Genomic DNA, 15000 nt, shown 5'->3' with positions numbered 1-15000 from the left:
CTACTGTTACTACTCTACTACTTCTACTGGTACTACTGTTACTACCACTACTGCTATTATTGTTATAAATGCTATTTACTACCATGACTAGTATATTTGTGATATCGCCAACACTTCTGTTATTAGTACTATTACTATTGTTACTGCTGCTAGTATAACTACTTCTACAACTACTATCACCGTCACTACTAGTCTTTAATACCACTGCCACTTGTCATACCAAAATTGACGGATGAACTGTCATACTTGCATGTGTTGCATCACAGTATAATGCCCATGTATGCTACTTCACACAAAGCTCAGAACAAACACGCATTCATTGACCATTATTTGAGCCTTTTAGAAACAATATTTCCAGACTTGCGAATTGGCTCGCCTCTCTTGGCAGTGAAGCTGTTCATTGTGTTGAGAATGTTCATAGCGCTTTTCCCTCCCCCCCCTACACCCCCTTCCCTCTGCCCCCTACCATCCATTCCCTCTGCCCCCTACCATCCCTTCCCCCTCCCCTACCATCCCTTCCCTCTGCCCCCTACCACTACACCCCCTTTCCCCTACCCCTACCATCCCTTCCCTCTGCCCCTACCATCCCTTCCCCCTGCCCCTACCATCCCTTCCCCCTGCCCCTACCATCCCTTCCCTCTGCCCCCTACCATCCCTTCCCTTCACCTCCAGCCCGCCAGCTCCCTTGCCCCCCTTCATTCCCTTTGCCTCGATAAATGCCCGTCCTCTCCTTACCTTTCCGTGCCTGTTTCCCTCTCCCTTGTCTATCCCTTCCTCCATTTTCCTTTTGTTCCCTTCCAGTCTTCCTTATCTCCCATTCCACGCCCTTGCTCCTTTTCCCTTCTCCTCTACACCCTCCTCCCCACCCCACCCCCCAGTCCGCTGCCCAACCCTGCCCCATCCCCTATCCTCTATCCCCTATCCCCTATCCCCTATCCCGTTCCTTCCTCTATTCCCCGACGCCTTCTTCCTATCCCTCTACGCACCAGCATCCTATTGCTATCCTTCTGTCCCTCAGCATCCCCCCCCCACCCACCCACATCCCTTGTCTCCCCCTATTCCTCTACACCTCAGACCCCTTCCAATCCCATTCTTGTACACCCCCTCCTACCCTCCCTCATCCGCTGCTCCCCCCCCCCTTCCACTCATCCCTCTACACCCCTCCTACACCCCTCCCCCCGCACCCGTTCCATCCTTTGGTACCCCTCCTTCATCCTCCCTCACCCCCTGCCCCCTTCCACTCATCCCTCTACACCCCTCTCCTCCCGTGCCCATCTCCCATCCTTCCCCCCTCGCCCTCCCTCATCCTCCCTCACCCTCCCTTCAACCTCCCTCACCCTCCCTCACCCTCCCTCACCCGAGCTTCACACACAGTCTTGCTTCTGCTGTAGGCCAACAGTGTAGTCCTGCAAAGCTATGTCTCCTCACCAGTTATTACACGCGTTATATTTCTAGCCATTATCCTATTTATAATAACACTTTTTTATTATGATTTCGATGATTTGTCCTTCCTTTGTCCCCTCTCCCTTTTATCCTTAATTACATGCCCCCTCCCTCCCTCCCCCCCCCCTTCTGCCCCTGCTCTACTACCCCTGAACCCACTCTGTCGTGTGGGTGTTTACTGTTTTTTTTTCTTTTATTTCATTAGCTTCTTCTCCCCTTTCCCTCCTCTTCTTCTTCCTCCTTTTGCTCTTTATTTTATCTTTATCTCAGTCTGTCCCACATATTCTCATTCTTTTAGACTTATTCTTTTATTTCTCCCTCTCTCTTTCACCTCTTTACCCCTCCCCTTTGTCGCGCGCTATCCCCGCACAGTCCTAGATAAGTTCAGTGTATCTGATAAGTTTTGCTCTTGAGTAACCCCTCTCCCCCCTTCCCCACCAGCTCTTCTCTCTCCCATTTCCCACCAGCTCTTCTCTCCCCCCTCTCCACCGTCTCTTCTCTCAACCCCCTCCCTACCGTCTCTTCTCTTTCCCTCCCCACCGTCTCTTCTTTCAACCCCCTCCCTACCGTCTCTTCTCTCCCCCCCCCCCCTTCCCACCGTCTCTTCTCTCACCCCCTTCCCCACCGTCTCTTCTCTCCCCCCTCCCCACCGTTTCTTCTCTTACCCCCTTCCCCACCGTCTCTTCTCTTTCCCTTCCCCAACATCTCTACTCTCCCCCCATCCCTCTCCTCTGTCTCCCCTTTTCCCAACACTCTCTCTTCTCTCCTCTCTGCCCGCTATCCCCCTCCCCCTCCTGCCACCCCCCTCCTCCCCCCCTTCAACCCCCTCTCGCTCCCCCTTCCCTCCCTTTTGACGAGCATAATGCTTTAATCAATCATCATTTCTTGTTTAGTCACCTCGAAGGCACTCTAGATCTCTTGAAGTGTCTAGATTACAGGCAAGGCTATTCAAGCTCCCAAGACCAGCTATTGCAAGAAAAACGACCTTGATCTTGCAAAATGGCTCTTTCTTGAATCTTATTATTATAACTATATCAGTTGTTGTTGTTGTTTTCATTACTATTATTGATTATTGTCATTACCTAGTCTCATTATGTTTATTACTATTATTGTCATCGTCATTATCATTGTTATTATTATTGTTATTATTATTATTATTATTATTGTTATTATTATTATTATTGTTATTATTATTCCACTTAAGTGTCATGGCAAGACTCGCTGCCTTTTTTTTCCCACCACATACTTCAGCGTGTTAATGGTTTTCGACTCCCTAAGACCCCCCTCTCTCTGCCTCTCCCACCGCACGTTTTCCCCTCTCTCTCTCCTCCCCTCCCTCTCCCCTCTCTCCCTTCCCCAGTGCGTCTTATTGTTAAGCAACGTCAGAGGAACAGTTAGAAGTGGGTGTGGACTCATCCAGAACGGACCTCTGTCAGTATCGGTGACATCAGTACAAAGCACACGTCGTTATTGTCATTTTTTGTCATTTTTTGTCTCCGAGATTCGATTCCCAGGCTTGGAGGTCGATGTCTGAAAGTCGGATAGCAAGAGAGAGAAAAAAAAACTAAATGTCTTAGTCACAGGGACGTCCTTTTTGGCAATGACGACCACACTCCCCAGGCCACACTTAGCGAGCCTCTCCCTCCCCCTCCACCCCCCATACCTCCCCCTCCACCCCCCCACTCTGACCTCGTGGTGGCACAAGCGAAGGCAGCGAGTCGAGCCGTCCCCTTGGCCCTCCTGTTCTCAAACTATCCTGTTCTCAGTGTGTCTCGCAGGGGCGTCGCGGAACCGCCCTATTCTCACGCGGTACCTTGGCTACCTTTTTGTCTCTCCTTCTCTCTCCTTTTTTTTTTTGTCTTTTATTCTTCTCTCGGGGACAGGCTTGTGGCCTCCCCCCCACCCCCCCCTTCGTAACACAAATATGACGAGAGAATCGCAAGATGTTCCTCTTCCATGAGAACAGGATATCCTTGTGCCTGGGCGGTTGTTTCATCCTCTTTGCTATTTAGGCTGAAGGAAGTGTCATTTTACGCGAATTACTCATAAATCTATGGAATTTTTGGTGTTGCTTTGTTCATATATTTGTTGATATTCACCATTTCCTTTTCGATCCTGAGCCTAAAAGAGGGAAACGGCAGTCCACCGACACAAGTTGAGATCCGTGTGCCATTTTTTTTTTAAATTTCATTTTATGGTTTTCTTTTTTAAAAAATAAAGAAAGATAAAATTAAAGAACATTTAGGTATTCTAAGTGGTGTTGTCCCTTGACCTCACGTAGGATCTTAGCCTTAATCACTGCAGGGAAGAACACGTTTTGTCTTGATTGAGTTAGACTAAATGATGATGACACAGGAAGGACAAGAGACCCAACTCTCTTCCCGTTTTCTGTGGTCAGCTGTTCCATCATTTCTATCAAATAACCATTTATAGATATATATAATATGTATATATGTATACATATTTATGAATATACATGTGTGTATATACATATGCATATGTATACATAACTGTATGTATGTATATATGTTCTTGCCACAATTACAGTTTTGTGATGTGCCAAATTAGATTTTTAATTGATAGTTTGGTGAGAGACTTGACTGGTGTAGGTTCACGGACATGCGTGATCATGGCCTGCCTTCTCTCTCTCTCTCTCTCTCTCTCTCTCTCTCTCTCTCTCTCTCTCTCTCTCTCTCTCTCTCTCTCTCTCTCTCTCTCTCTCTCTCTCTCTCTCTCACTCTCATCGTCACAGATATCGCGCTGCCATAATATATTTATTTTCCCCTCACAGAGTTAAGACGAACTAGTTGTGGATCGTCTTCCTCTGACGATAATAGTTATGAAAACAGTTGTATATTGTGTGGTCACTAATACAGTGAACGTTGATAATAGTTCTTGCATCACCATCATCAGTTTATTGAACACACTTGTGCATGTGAGGTAAACCCCGCCTACCTCTCATCCATGCCTTGCGAGTGATGGCCTTGATCCCAGGTCATGATCAGTGGCCGTGGTCCGTGACCGTGAGCCTACACCTGTGTTTGGCACCCTCCCTCCCCTCCCCACCACGCCCCCTGCCAGCACCCGCCCCAGGCGACATGACGCCCGGGGAACAGCGGCACGATTTGCCTTCCGAATGCTTAATGTTCTCTGTGTTGCAGGCTTTCCCTGGAATGGGCGTGCCCTACAAGCGCCCCGCCGGAGACAAGTCGGGCGTGCCGGTGTACCAACCGACGGGGAACGCAGCGTACCAGCAAGCCCTGATGCAGCAGCTGGGAGGGCAGAGCTTTGTGCCAGTGTCATGTGAGTATGGCGGGAGTGTCACCCTGGCGGGGGTGGGGGGCCAGGCCGACACCCAAGACACCACCGCCGCTAACAACCACGCTGCCGCTTCCTCCGCGCAACCCACTCCCTCTTCCTCTTCCTCATCCACTTCCACCACTACCACCATTAACTCCCAAACCACTGGCAAAGCCATCTTCTCTAGCCCTCCTTCCGGTACCACCACCACCTCGACCACTTCCTCCACCTCCTCCTCGTCCTCCGTGGCAGGAGAGACAGCAGGTGCCTCGCCAGCGCCCCTGCCGCCGCAGCAGCCAGTCAATGTGTTCTCATACACAGGCTATGCGCTCAGCAAGGGCCTACGCCCTCAGTTCAAGCCGCCCACCTCAGCCCCAACCATCATGGGGCCCACGGCTCTCGCCACCCACGGCATGGTCCCCCCAGGGCTGACTGCGGGGCACCTGCCCGGCCTTAGTTACGGCGGTGTCGCGGCAGCACCCTTGGCCAGCATGGGCGTGACACCCTATGTGAGCACAGCCCAGCAGTTGGTGGTCCCGGGCATGACGCACTCCGTGGCGGGCATGGGGCTGCCGGCGATGAGCCACGGCCTCGGCGGCATGGCTGCGGGAATGGCCCCTGCTTTGGGGGGGGTGGCGACGGCGAGTCTGGGCGGCCTGGGTGGTGGTATGCCGCTCATGAGCCCCTCACTCATGGTGCCCCAGTACCCCGCCTCCTCCATCCTTCCCCAGTACACCGCTTTGTCCAGTAACACCAACTACTCGCTGGCTCAGGGGGGCGAGCAGCCGTACAAGAAGCTGAAAACTTCATAAAAGTGTGTGCATGTGCGTACCGGCTGACGAGCAAGTCTCCCGCCTCTGTAGGTCTACTTCCTTGCGCTCTCCTCGCTCAGCGCCAGTGAGCGAGCAAGACAACAACGACCAGCATCTAGTGGACTCTAGTCACGCCACTACTAACATCTACCAGTGTCCTCTAGGGCACAGCGTAACTTACTAACTGGCCTATAATTTTGATTTTAGATAATTGACGTAGCACATGTATCTGTCACTGTAGTTTTCTTGTTATTGTACCTGTTTTAGAAGTTTTAGAATTAATGATTTTACCTTTTACGAAATATATGAGACATAATGTTGTCAATTTTAACAAGACTCCAAGTCTTTTTTGCTTTTAAACGACACTGCAGAGCAGACTTGCTGCATGTCCGCTGGTAACCGGGGTATGACGCCTGCATGGTGCTCAGCTCAACACGGTGTTTGTGATATGTGATGCACGGAGACCACACCGCGCCCCGACCCCCTCCCTGCCTCACCCTCCCTAACACCACCCCCAGAACTCTCCCCCCTCCCCCTTACCTCCCTGCGTCCCCTACACACACATGACTCCTGCTGCTGCCGGAGTCCCGAGGGAGACGGTGGTGGTGACGCGAAGAGCGACCGGCAGCAGCAGGAGTGGCAGCGGCAGGTCGGGGGAGGGGGGGGCGTCCTAGAGGGTGAGAGGGCCAGGCAGGGCTTGTGCAACAGAGGATTGTCTGAGGTGTGTCAAGGGTAATCATCATAGTCCCCCTCCCCCTCCCCCCCCGAAAACCCACGTCGCGCTCTCACCACGCCCACCGTACGCCCAAGCCGCGCCCACCACCACACATTTCTGTGATAGTCTCGCTTTGCAAATGGTCATTGCAAATAAATATGCATGTGCAAAAGACATGGTAGGCGTAGCGGGCGGGCTTAGCTTCCTTTTGCGAGGGCGTAGGTGGGGCTGCGTGGTGAAAGCCGGTGAGTGCCATAGAGTGGTGGCGTCTCCGTGTAGTCCCTCAGCATTCCCAGTACTATTGTAGCACTACTGAACCATGCTCACGTCCAACTTGATGTGATGGTAACTAGGTATGGGTTATGTTGATGTACCTCTGTAATGCTTCCTTTCTGTAGCCAGGGTCACTAAGGCCCTGCCCGGGCTTATTCAGTACACATTGCTCTGTCAGGCATCAGTTTTTGTTGGACTGCTCTCATCTTTTTGTCTGTTATGTAATCCTATGATTCTGTTCAACATTATTATATTTGCTAGCTTTTAGTGCTTTTCAACATTGGTCTGGGTATCAAGTATATGTACAATTTGCCTGTGTATTTCAGTCCTTTTACTGATACAAAATATTGGCCTATGTATAAGAATATTTTTAAAATAATAAGTCTGTAGAATGCATGATATTGTGTTTGATTTCTGCTTGACTCTCTTACTGTCACTGCTCCTTTACCCGGCATGACACTAAAGTCTTGGTCAGGTTAGCGCGTAGCACACGCCCGACTGCTAACAACCGCCTCAGAGTCTCGCTTCCAGCCACTGCCCGGTGATTGGTTCACACGGGAGCAGCTTGGTCACCCAGTGGCTGCTCCAACCACTGTAAGCACAGCCTGTGTTATGTGTGTCCTTCCTTAAACCCTCCCATCCCCCCCACCCTCCCCCCCACGCCCCCCACCTGCACCATAAGGTCCCCCCCTCCACCCTCCCACCCCCCTGTCCCTCCACCATCTACCTGCCTGCCTGCCCATAGAGAACAGCTGGTGTCGCTTGCGATCCCCCGCCCGGCTCGCGGCTCAGCCCTCGGGCGAATCGGCTCTCCGTGTGTTGCCTCTTTAAATTCTTTTCTGGCGGATGAGATAAAGGATCTGCTCTTAGTCTACTTTTCTTGTACATGTATATATATATGTATATATGTATATATATATATATATATATATATATATATATATATATATATATATATTATATAATGTATGTATGTATATATGTTCATATGTTCATATGTATGATTGTATATATGTATGTACAGACATATATAGAAACACGCATGTATATACACAAAAGTGTGTATATTTGTGTACGATATATGTATGCATATACATACATACACATATATGTGTATATATATATATATATATATATATATATATATATATATATATATATATATATATATATATATATATATATATGTTATATATGTATATATATATTATTCTTGAGGGGGTAACGGTATGGAAGAAACCTCCGTGCCGGGATTTTTTTATTTTATTTATTTTTTATTTTGTTTATTTTTGCTTTGACTTTCCCCCAAAGAGCGGTTCTCAACCCCCCCCCCCCCCCGTGAGAACGAACTTTGGAAGAATTTAGAGAGCGACAAAGTAGGTAGACCGAGTGGCAGTGTAGGTGTGGGCGTATGGAACAAGGCACCACAGGCTGGGCTGCACTAGTGGGTGGAGAAGGCAGGACTTGGTAGGTTCACGGTCAACTTAGGGAGGAATTTGAGAAACTTGAGACATTTGGCTATCTTCTTCCTTTTTTTTTTCCTTTTTCTTTTTTTTTCTTTCTCTAGTAGACAGTGGAGTTTTCTTTCAGAGTCTCTGTATACACACCGCAGATCTTTAGCGAAAGATTTTTTTTTATTAATGATTTTACTAACTTTTTGTTATGTAAACTTTTGACATATTGTTGATGTATTTTTCTAGCAGATCTATCCATTAACCTTTTGATTTCTATGTAACTGTGAATGATTACACCTTTCTTACATTCTGTAGTTTCCGATCTCTTCCCGAGAGGTAATGAGGTGGGTAGGAGACTCCCTAAGTTGTCGTGAATTCCTTCCTGGGCATGGGCGTGAGCTTAGCAGCTGACCTGATGTGACCCAAGTTTAGACACTACCATCAAGCCTCTGAGCAGTGACTGAGCGAAGCAGTTTTTGCAACCTGCTGGACGGGGCTCTGGGTTGCCTGGTGATGGTTGGCCCCGTGGGAGATTCTCACCTCATCTCTTTTGTTTTTTAATGGCATCATAACTTCCAGTATTTTAAGTTGCAAGGATTAAAATGACTAATAACGTTGTTGACGAAGCCGCGTGATTCTGCAATGGCTGCAGCGATCGCCGCCCGGGCACCACCGCCGCCTTCCCCACAGTGACTCCAGCGATCATTGGCTTCTCTCTCCCTTAACCCTTTCCGTGAACTTTCCTTTTTTCTCAGCTGATGAGTATCTGTGATGTATCCCTCTAGCCCAACCCGTTCACTGTGTTGAGCCAATCACTGTCTGGAGGAGGTGGAGCTCGGGCAGAGGCGGCTTCGGTGTGTGGTGAGACTCCTCCCAGGGGCGGAGCACCTCGGGGCCCTGGGTATGCAGTGTTGGGCAGGGCACAATCCTATCACCACACCGCGTCAGGAACAAACCCTATATATATATATATTTACACATATAAAGACATGCTAGTACTGATATTTTTGACTTAGGCAGAGGTATTTTTTTACCTTCATGGCGTAGATTGGCTAATGTTTCCTCTCCCCCAAGTCGTATGATAGCTGTGCAAGACCCCAGTGATGATGAAATGGTTAACAGAATATACCCTGCATGACATATATCTATATCTATAATACGTGAATGAAGTCGGCTAATTTGTTGAGAAAAGTATGCGAGGAGACGCCTCACTGAGAACGCTGCACGGAAATTCATGATGCATTATGTAGATGAATGACAAGTAGAATTTATCTTGCATGAGACTCACTTTGGAATCTATATAATATCTCATACTTACCAGAGCTCTATGGCATCCATCCCTGACGATCAGTTTTACACGTGAACTTCGGCCTAAGAATAATCGTTAAGTGCGCTGAATGAAGGTTCTTGGAACTAACACTTACCTTAAGGTTGACTACTACGTGGATGCAAAATATGGCTGGCATGATAAGAGTCATTCTTCTTCTCTCTGTTGCTGGGCGGAACTGACTGGTTTGCACGATCAGGAGCGGGGTGGTGATTGCAACATGCCCAGCAACTTAGGCGAACACAGACCCTAGGCGAAGGGGAGGGCGAGGGCGAGGAAAAAAAGAAAGAGAAGGAAACTCTCAAAGCAAACTCTGGTTGTTCCTGACCGCGTGTGTGACCTTAGTTAGCCGGACGCGGCGCTAGCGTGGCTCTGATCCTGTGAAGACTGTGACCTTAACTGTCCGCACGCGCGCCACACTCCTAACGCTATGTGTCGCCATTCTACGACTCTGCCACGATGAGCAACGGGCGGGAGGAGTAGTCTAGATACCAGCGTAGCTCAGCCGCCTCGCTCCGCCCCCTCGGCCTCGCGCGCCCACGTCCCGGGGGCGGGCGGGCGGGCGGGCGGGGGCGGAGGAGGTGGTCATGCGGTGCCCAGAGACACACTTTCAGGGGAGACTATACTGCTTTTATTACTACAATTTGACCAGCATAACACTTAACGTCTCACTCGTGTAACTTTATTTATCACTGCTGTACAAAATAATTGCCTTCCACATAACCAAACAGTTATCACCTCCAGTATATTTACCCCAAAGATTTTTTTTATGTTGCAGTAACGCTTACCTAGTAGTTAACAAACATTTAAAATAAAGCTATGCTTGGGTTACAACAACTAAAGCCTGGCTAAGGTATTTCTGGCATTTTTTTTCAAATATCTGGTTGTTTTTTTGAAGCATTAAACAGACCCTGGTTAAGGCTTATGAATCAGACAGCTTGATGTAAATATGACACCTGGTTATGCTTGTGTAGCAGTTACGCAGAATGGGCGTGATAAAGCTAAAGACAGATAACGGATAAAGACCCTGATTCACGAGAGAAAGAGCGAGAGAGAGAGAGAGAGCTCGGGAGTGGGCGTAGATGGCTGGCAGCATCAGCTTGTGTGGCGTCCTGTGATTTCCCTTCTCCACAGTCGCCGCCGCTCACTAAAACTCAGATCACTCTTTTGTTGTAAATTTCACGCATTCCGTTTTTGATGCTAAATTTTCTTTGGCTTGGTTGCCGTGTATGTGGTTAGTTCAGGTTTGTAGTGCGAACCTGACCCGTCTTTTTTCATATTTAAATACTATTACTGTCTTTGTTGGTAGATTTGTTTTGAGATAATGCTTCATTTTTTTTCTTTACCTTCAAATTGGAATATAGAAGCCTCAGTCCGGTCAAACTAAAGACAGTAATTAAGTCCAATGCAAAAATGCTAGCAGCGCGTACCGACGTACATCAGTTGGTATGAAGTTAAATGTGACCCTGCTCTGTGTGATTGTCTCACTAAGTCATGTGCCCAAATGCAGTACTTGCTCAGAGGTAACAGAAAAAAATAAGTACAAATAGAAAGAAAAAAATATATATACAACACATACAGTATTAAATTCTCAAAAGGGTTTAGGATTAAAACAGTTCCAGAGGTTTAGGAAAAGGAATATAAAGATGATACACATGTTTACCCTCGGAAAAGGAGGGGAAAAGAGAGGAGAAAAGCTGGATACGTGGACACAGAGATCCATATCGGGTATGTAGAATCAGCCAAATATTCACCACACCCATGACACGCGAATCACTACATGTTAAATAAGAACTGGTGTGAGGAAAAGAGGGAAAATTGTTTTGTTAAGTAGAAAAAAATGAGTATTTTTTAAGTAGAAAAGAGAAAGAAGGGAGAATTGTTTTTCCTTTACTTGTAAGCAAGTTTACCGGTGTTCAGCACAAGCTTTGAGGTTTTAAAAGGCAACACGTTAAGCAAAGGATGCAGAGCTAAATCTCGGGGACCAGCGCGCCCGCCGACCTCACTCTGGAGCGGATCCTGCCGTCGCCGCCAAGCGTGAGTACCCAGACACCCACCTGTACCTAGATCTAGCCACTGTCACACTCACAGTCCGATTTTGCACGCAGGACAGCTCGAGGGCTCCATCTGCGTGTCCTCTAGCTGGGAATCTGTGTATTGTGCGTGAAAGATGAGGAGATGTGATGAGTGAGATTTTTTGTTTTGAGGCAGTTGAAGTATGTATTTTGTAATTTTTTTTGGAAGGTTTTGATGTGTTGTTAGATATTTTTGGGGTTGAAATGAAATGACATTTTGTAATTTCAAGAGAGATAATTGGGGGAATATGTACCAGAGCGGTGTAGAAGCAAAATTGTCAGTGTTCACTTTAAACTTTTTTTCGGGGTGATTATTTAAGCATACAAGTGTGCTTTGTTATACAAATCAGTATTGTTTAATGCAAAAAAATGTAACAATCAAGCTTTAACCGTCATATTAATTAAGGCAAGCAAATTTTAAAATGTTTTTGTGACGTGGTTTTTTTCCACCAGTGTTCTTTCTCCCATTAACATTGCAACATCGTCCATACCTGTTGTGCCGACAATAACATTATCCGCCGAGTAATTGTATTGAAATGTGGGTTGCAGTCCCGTAGACTTTCTGTTCGTATAACCCCCAGGAAGTGTGGTGTGGTAGGAACATCAGGTTTCGCTGGCTTTTCATCGGATTTAAATAGATGATACTGATTTATTTTTGTATATAATATCTGATGCAACAAAATGCGCGAGAAGAATTTTGTTTTTTGTAATGGAATACGATAAAATATAAACATCCCGTTTGCAACACCAACGACGTGCATTGTCCATAAACTACCCTTTTTAATGACTGATTCCTGTATATGCAATTGCAGAAAATTCCCGCCGCGAAGAAATGTAATTCTGAATAGCGTATCGGATGCGATTCATCACACTGCAGATAAGATTGATGAAAAAAGCCGTTTTTATTCGCTCTGCATCGACTCGGTTCTGACAGCTGCCCCGCGAAACACCGAGTTGCAATAGGAAAAAAAGTTTAAATACGTCCGTGCCAAGGGTGTAGAGATTATGGAATAGGGGTGATAATTGGTTATTGACTCCTGGCCCACAATAACCAATCAGACCCCCCCCTCCCTTCCCCACATCCTCCCCCCCTCCCATCCGTGCGCCAATGCTAATTAAATAATCTTGATATGATTGGCAATTGATACAGAGCGTTCGAGTAATGTGCCAGGATGTTTGAAAGTATGTGTGTGTGAGTGTGTGTGTGTGTGTGTGTGTGTGTGTGTGTGTGTGTGTGTGTGTGTGTGTTTATCTGTGTGTGTGAGTGTATGCTGTGTAAGATGTAGAATGTTTGAAAGTGTGTGTATGTGTGTATGTGTCTGTGTGTGTATGCCTTTGTGAGTCTTGAGTCTGTGTGTGTGAGTCTGAGTCTGTGTGTGTGTGTGTGTGTGTGTGTGTGTGTGTGTGTGTGTATACCTTTGTGAGTCTTGAGTCTGTGTGTGTGAGTCTGAGTCTGTGTGTGTGTGTGAGAGAGTCTGAGTCTGTGTGTGTAGATATGCAAATATGTACGTGTGTGTGTACGCGTGTATACACGACGTGAACCTAAACGAGTTCAGCACGAGAGAGGCTGTTCCGGGGCCTCATTATGATAATGCTGGCAGCATCTATCAAGGGGGGGGGAGGGGGGGGGGCATGGGCGACACCGGATACTGTTACGCGTTGCCCGTCACACGCCGCCCGCGTCTCTCCTCTGCATCCGTATATAAATGTCTGTTTATCTGTCTGTCTGTTTATCTGTTTATCTGGCTATTTCTTTCTCTCTCTTTTATTCTTTTTTCATCCCTTTTCTTTCTTTCTCTCTCTCTCTCTCTCTCTCTCTCTCTCTCTCTCTCTCTCTCTCTCTCTCTCTCTCTCTCTCTCTCTCTCTCTCTCTCTCTCTCTCTCTCTCTCTCTCTTTCTCTTTCTCTTTCTCTTTCTCTTTCTCTCTCTCTCTCTCTCACGCTTGCTTTCATAATTTCCTATTTTCCTCTTCATATATCATTATACTTTTCTTTCCTCGACTCTACACTATTACCCTCTAATCGCCTTTTCGTGTCTTTCCCCTCTTTTCTCCCTCATTCATTTCCTTTCCACTATCTATTTCTGCGTGTGACTACTCATTTTTTCGTTTATTTTCAATATAAAATCTAATTCTCTGCTCATTGGCATCGTTCGAAGTGAAGTTCTGTCCGTGCAGAGATGACTTCACGTCCTCACGTCGCAGACACCGACGAACCCAAGAACCCACAATTACCTGCTGTCCATTATCACGTGATCAAATTTATAACCCCTTTTCCGCCCGCGACCGAACGACTAGCCACACCCTTATTCTGCTGGTGATTAAGATCCTGAGAGAGACGATCTGTCGCTGGCGGTCGTAATGTCCTCAGTGCCTTCAGTCACGCAAGCACCGACTCCCCCCAAGAATAGGCTGGATTCTTGATTCGTCGAAATGCGGTCACAGGGTCACCACGTAGTCGCGGATTTTTCTAGGGAGGAGGTGCGGGTTGGGTGTCGCCGTGTTGTTGTAGTGAGTGGTTTATTTGTTTGTTTGTTTATTTATTTATTTATTTTACGCGTGGTGTAATGTTATAGCGAGAGGTTTATTTATTTATTTATTTATTTATTTACTTATTTATTTTATGCGTGGTGTGTTGTTATAGCGAGAGGGTTATTCTGTTTTTATTTTTTATTATTATTTTTTTGTTTTTTTTTTACTTTTTTATGCGCGGTGTCTTGGTCGAAACACTGGCTTGCTCGTTGTGGCTTGAGGAAGTAGTCATAGGCTAGTGAGGTAGTGTTGCAGCTGCCAGGGAGGTTCAAATTGAGAATTTCGTTGGTGGCACTCTATCTGAATAGGGGTGAACGCGGTAGTTAATAGAGTGCCTGAAACTCTGAGAGTCATCTGTGGCACTTGTTACTTTGCCGATAATTCTGAGACGAGTATCAGACGTCTGGCCGTGCCATCGTGATCGGAATGAGTGCCTCGGTATCAAAACTGACGAACGAATGCGTCGGGCAGTGCCAGGATAAGTGCCAAGGGAATTAGAACGACCGTCAAAGTGCCAAGAGCATCGAAAAAAAATTGCAGTCGGGTAGAATGGGAACCGCCATTGCACCAGGACGAGAATGAGTACCACAGTGCCAGCAGGGATAGGCCGAGTGCCGCGCCCCCTCCTCCCCCCCTCCTTCCCCACCTCCCACCCCCTCCCCCACCTCCCCCACCTCCTCCACCCCTTTCCCCCCCCCCCGTGTCCTCCTCAGTTTTCTGCCTCCGTGACCCAGAAAATTGCTCCATGTTGTAATATTCCTGGGATTTTCTGGCTGATCAGCATTCTTTAATTTTCTGCGTTATTTGCCCATAAAATTAGCTTTACAATTCAAAACGAAATGTAACAGGGAATTCTAGTGCATCTTGCGAGAAGGGAATGGATGGTGTGGGAAACGTTTTTTTTTTTCTTTTTTTTCTTTCTTTTTTTCCGTTTTTTTTCTTTCCTTTTTTATTTTTTTTTTTTTTTTTTCCTTTTTTTTTTTTTTTTTTCTTTTTTCGTTTCTTATTTTTTTCCTTCTTTTTTTTTCCTTTTTTCCTTCTTTTTATTTTCTTTCTTTTTTTTCCTTTTTT

General features: G+C 46.8%; 1 protein-coding gene across 24 annotated transcripts in view; it reads left to right on the top strand.

The window, feature by feature from the left end:
- LOC113808002 (muscleblind-like protein 1) overlaps positions 1 to 15000 on the top strand; it is a 575352-nt gene that overhangs the window by 526939 nt on the left and 33413 nt on the right. For 23 of the 24 annotated variants that reach the window (XM_070133275.1, XM_070133286.1, XM_070133274.1 and 20 more), the window contains one exon: positions 4605 to 6942. In XM_070133275.1, coding sequence (XP_069989376.1) covers positions 4605 to 5555 — 951 coding nt within the window. In that variant the 3' untranslated portion in view covers positions 5556 to 6942. Of the gene's footprint in view, positions 1 to 4604; positions 6943 to 15000 lie in introns of those variants that run through there. The other variant, XM_070133277.1, reaches the window with a different exon arrangement.

This window comes from Penaeus vannamei, chromosome 18, assembly GCF_042767895.1.
Source record: "Penaeus vannamei isolate JL-2024 chromosome 18, ASM4276789v1, whole genome shotgun sequence".
In the NCBI taxonomy this organism is placed as follows: Eukaryota; Metazoa; Arthropoda; class Malacostraca; order Decapoda; family Penaeidae; genus Penaeus; species Penaeus vannamei.
The sequence above is the reverse complement of the archived record's forward strand: the minus strand, read 5'-3'. Positions and strand labels throughout refer to the sequence as shown.